This window comes from Priapulus caudatus, unplaced genomic scaffold (assembly GCF_000485595.1).
Source record: "Priapulus caudatus unplaced genomic scaffold, Priapulus_caudatus-5.0.1 Scaffold224, whole genome shotgun sequence".
Taxonomy (NCBI): Eukaryota; Metazoa; Priapulida; class Priapulimorpha; order Priapulimorphida; family Priapulidae; genus Priapulus; species Priapulus caudatus.
The window spans coordinates 356,461-357,832 of NW_014577285.1; the positions used below are offsets into that span (position 1 = coordinate 356,461).

The window sequence follows — 1,372 nt, forward strand, 5'->3', positions numbered from 1 at the left end:
GCCTTGGAATCCTAGACCCGCCACTGAACAATTACATATCTTGGGAGCAGAGAACAATGAACAAAAATGTCGCCTTTTCGCATGGATTGCACAGCTGAGAGGTAGAGGAGCCGAGCCGTAGGGTGTGGAGAGGGAGGCGGAAGAGCCAGTAAAATATTAAGTCATCCACTATTTTGCGCAGTTCGCTGTTTTTGGTCCCACTTGTTAAAAAATCCTGGCTACGCCACTGTTTTTGGGTGTTTTCTGATCATTATTATTATGTGATTGAAAATAGGAGATTTGGGGATATTTTTTGGGACAACCAGAAATTGTTGCGGACAACCCGATTTGATGCCGGGGTTGTCCGCAGGACAACCACCTTTTTTTTCTTATTTCGAGCACTGATTTTATAAAAAAGACATTCACATTAACATAATTTAAAGGCCTATACTTCATAATCTACGTATTTATTTCTTGTTATTGCAACGTTTCATAAAAAAGAAATTAAATTGGTGAGTTAGTTGCATATTGGTGACCTTTTTATACATTTATGAATAAAACAACATATGATTTTCAACTATTAAATCAACATTATTCATTATAGATAGCTAAATGATTGCTAACTTTAGCTTTCTAAGATTAACTATAAGCTTAGATTACTATATTATTCTATAACTCTAAGATTAGCTAATCTTGTTATGTGATATCATCTAAAAAATACCTTTTTATTTCTGTTAACACAGAAGAAATATGCACTCTCTGTTCCAAGGAAAGGTGGTCCCCACCTCCTTGTGTCATCCCCTTCACCTAAAAGATGGTGATGTAACATTCTGACAATATAAACTACCACTTATGGTACGTTAAGGTTATTTAAACAATCACAGAACCTGTGCAAGAACCTGACTCCTTTGACAGCTCGAAAATTGGTCTAATTACAGGCCACTGAAAACTAAAACTTATATAAACCATCAGCAAGTTGTCTATTAACTCTAACATAGTTCAGCAATTCTACCAATTTTACCTGGCTTTTCTACCTTGAGTATCTCAGCTCCCAAATCACCTAGAATCATTGTGCAAAATGGACCTGCCAAAATTCTGCAATAAAGTAATAGGGAAATAGGACTTCTAGTTTAGTAAAGATTACTAAGTTCTACTTATAACGATTAGTATAGAAGTTTAATAATTCTGTATTATTGTTAAAACGTCATTACAACTATTCATCTACTCTTCATATGGCAATATAAGCACTTTTTTCTTTCCTTAAATAAGGTAATAAAAAAGTTACATCTCACTGATCACTGATGCCAAACCTACAGTACAGTAAAAACCCGCGTATAAGAACCTAGATTTTAAGAACCTGTTAGGCTAAAATTTCCCATTTAGACCCCTTTAC

At 34.8% G+C, this 1,372-nt stretch overlaps 1 protein-coding gene across 1 annotated transcript in view; it reads right to left on the reverse strand.

Moving 5' to 3' along the window:
* LOC106807592 (succinate--hydroxymethylglutarate CoA-transferase-like) overlaps positions 1–1,372 on the reverse strand; it is a 16,371-nt gene that overhangs the window by 5,014 nt on the left and 9,985 nt on the right. The window contains exons 2-3 of the mRNA XM_014809987.1: positions 1,001–1,074; positions 701–786 (exon numbers count right to left, since the gene is read on the reverse strand). Coding sequence (XP_014665473.1) covers positions 701–786; positions 1,001–1,049 — 135 coding nt within the window. The 5' untranslated portion in view covers positions 1,050–1,074. The remainder of the gene's footprint in view (positions 1–700; positions 787–1,000; positions 1,075–1,372) is intronic.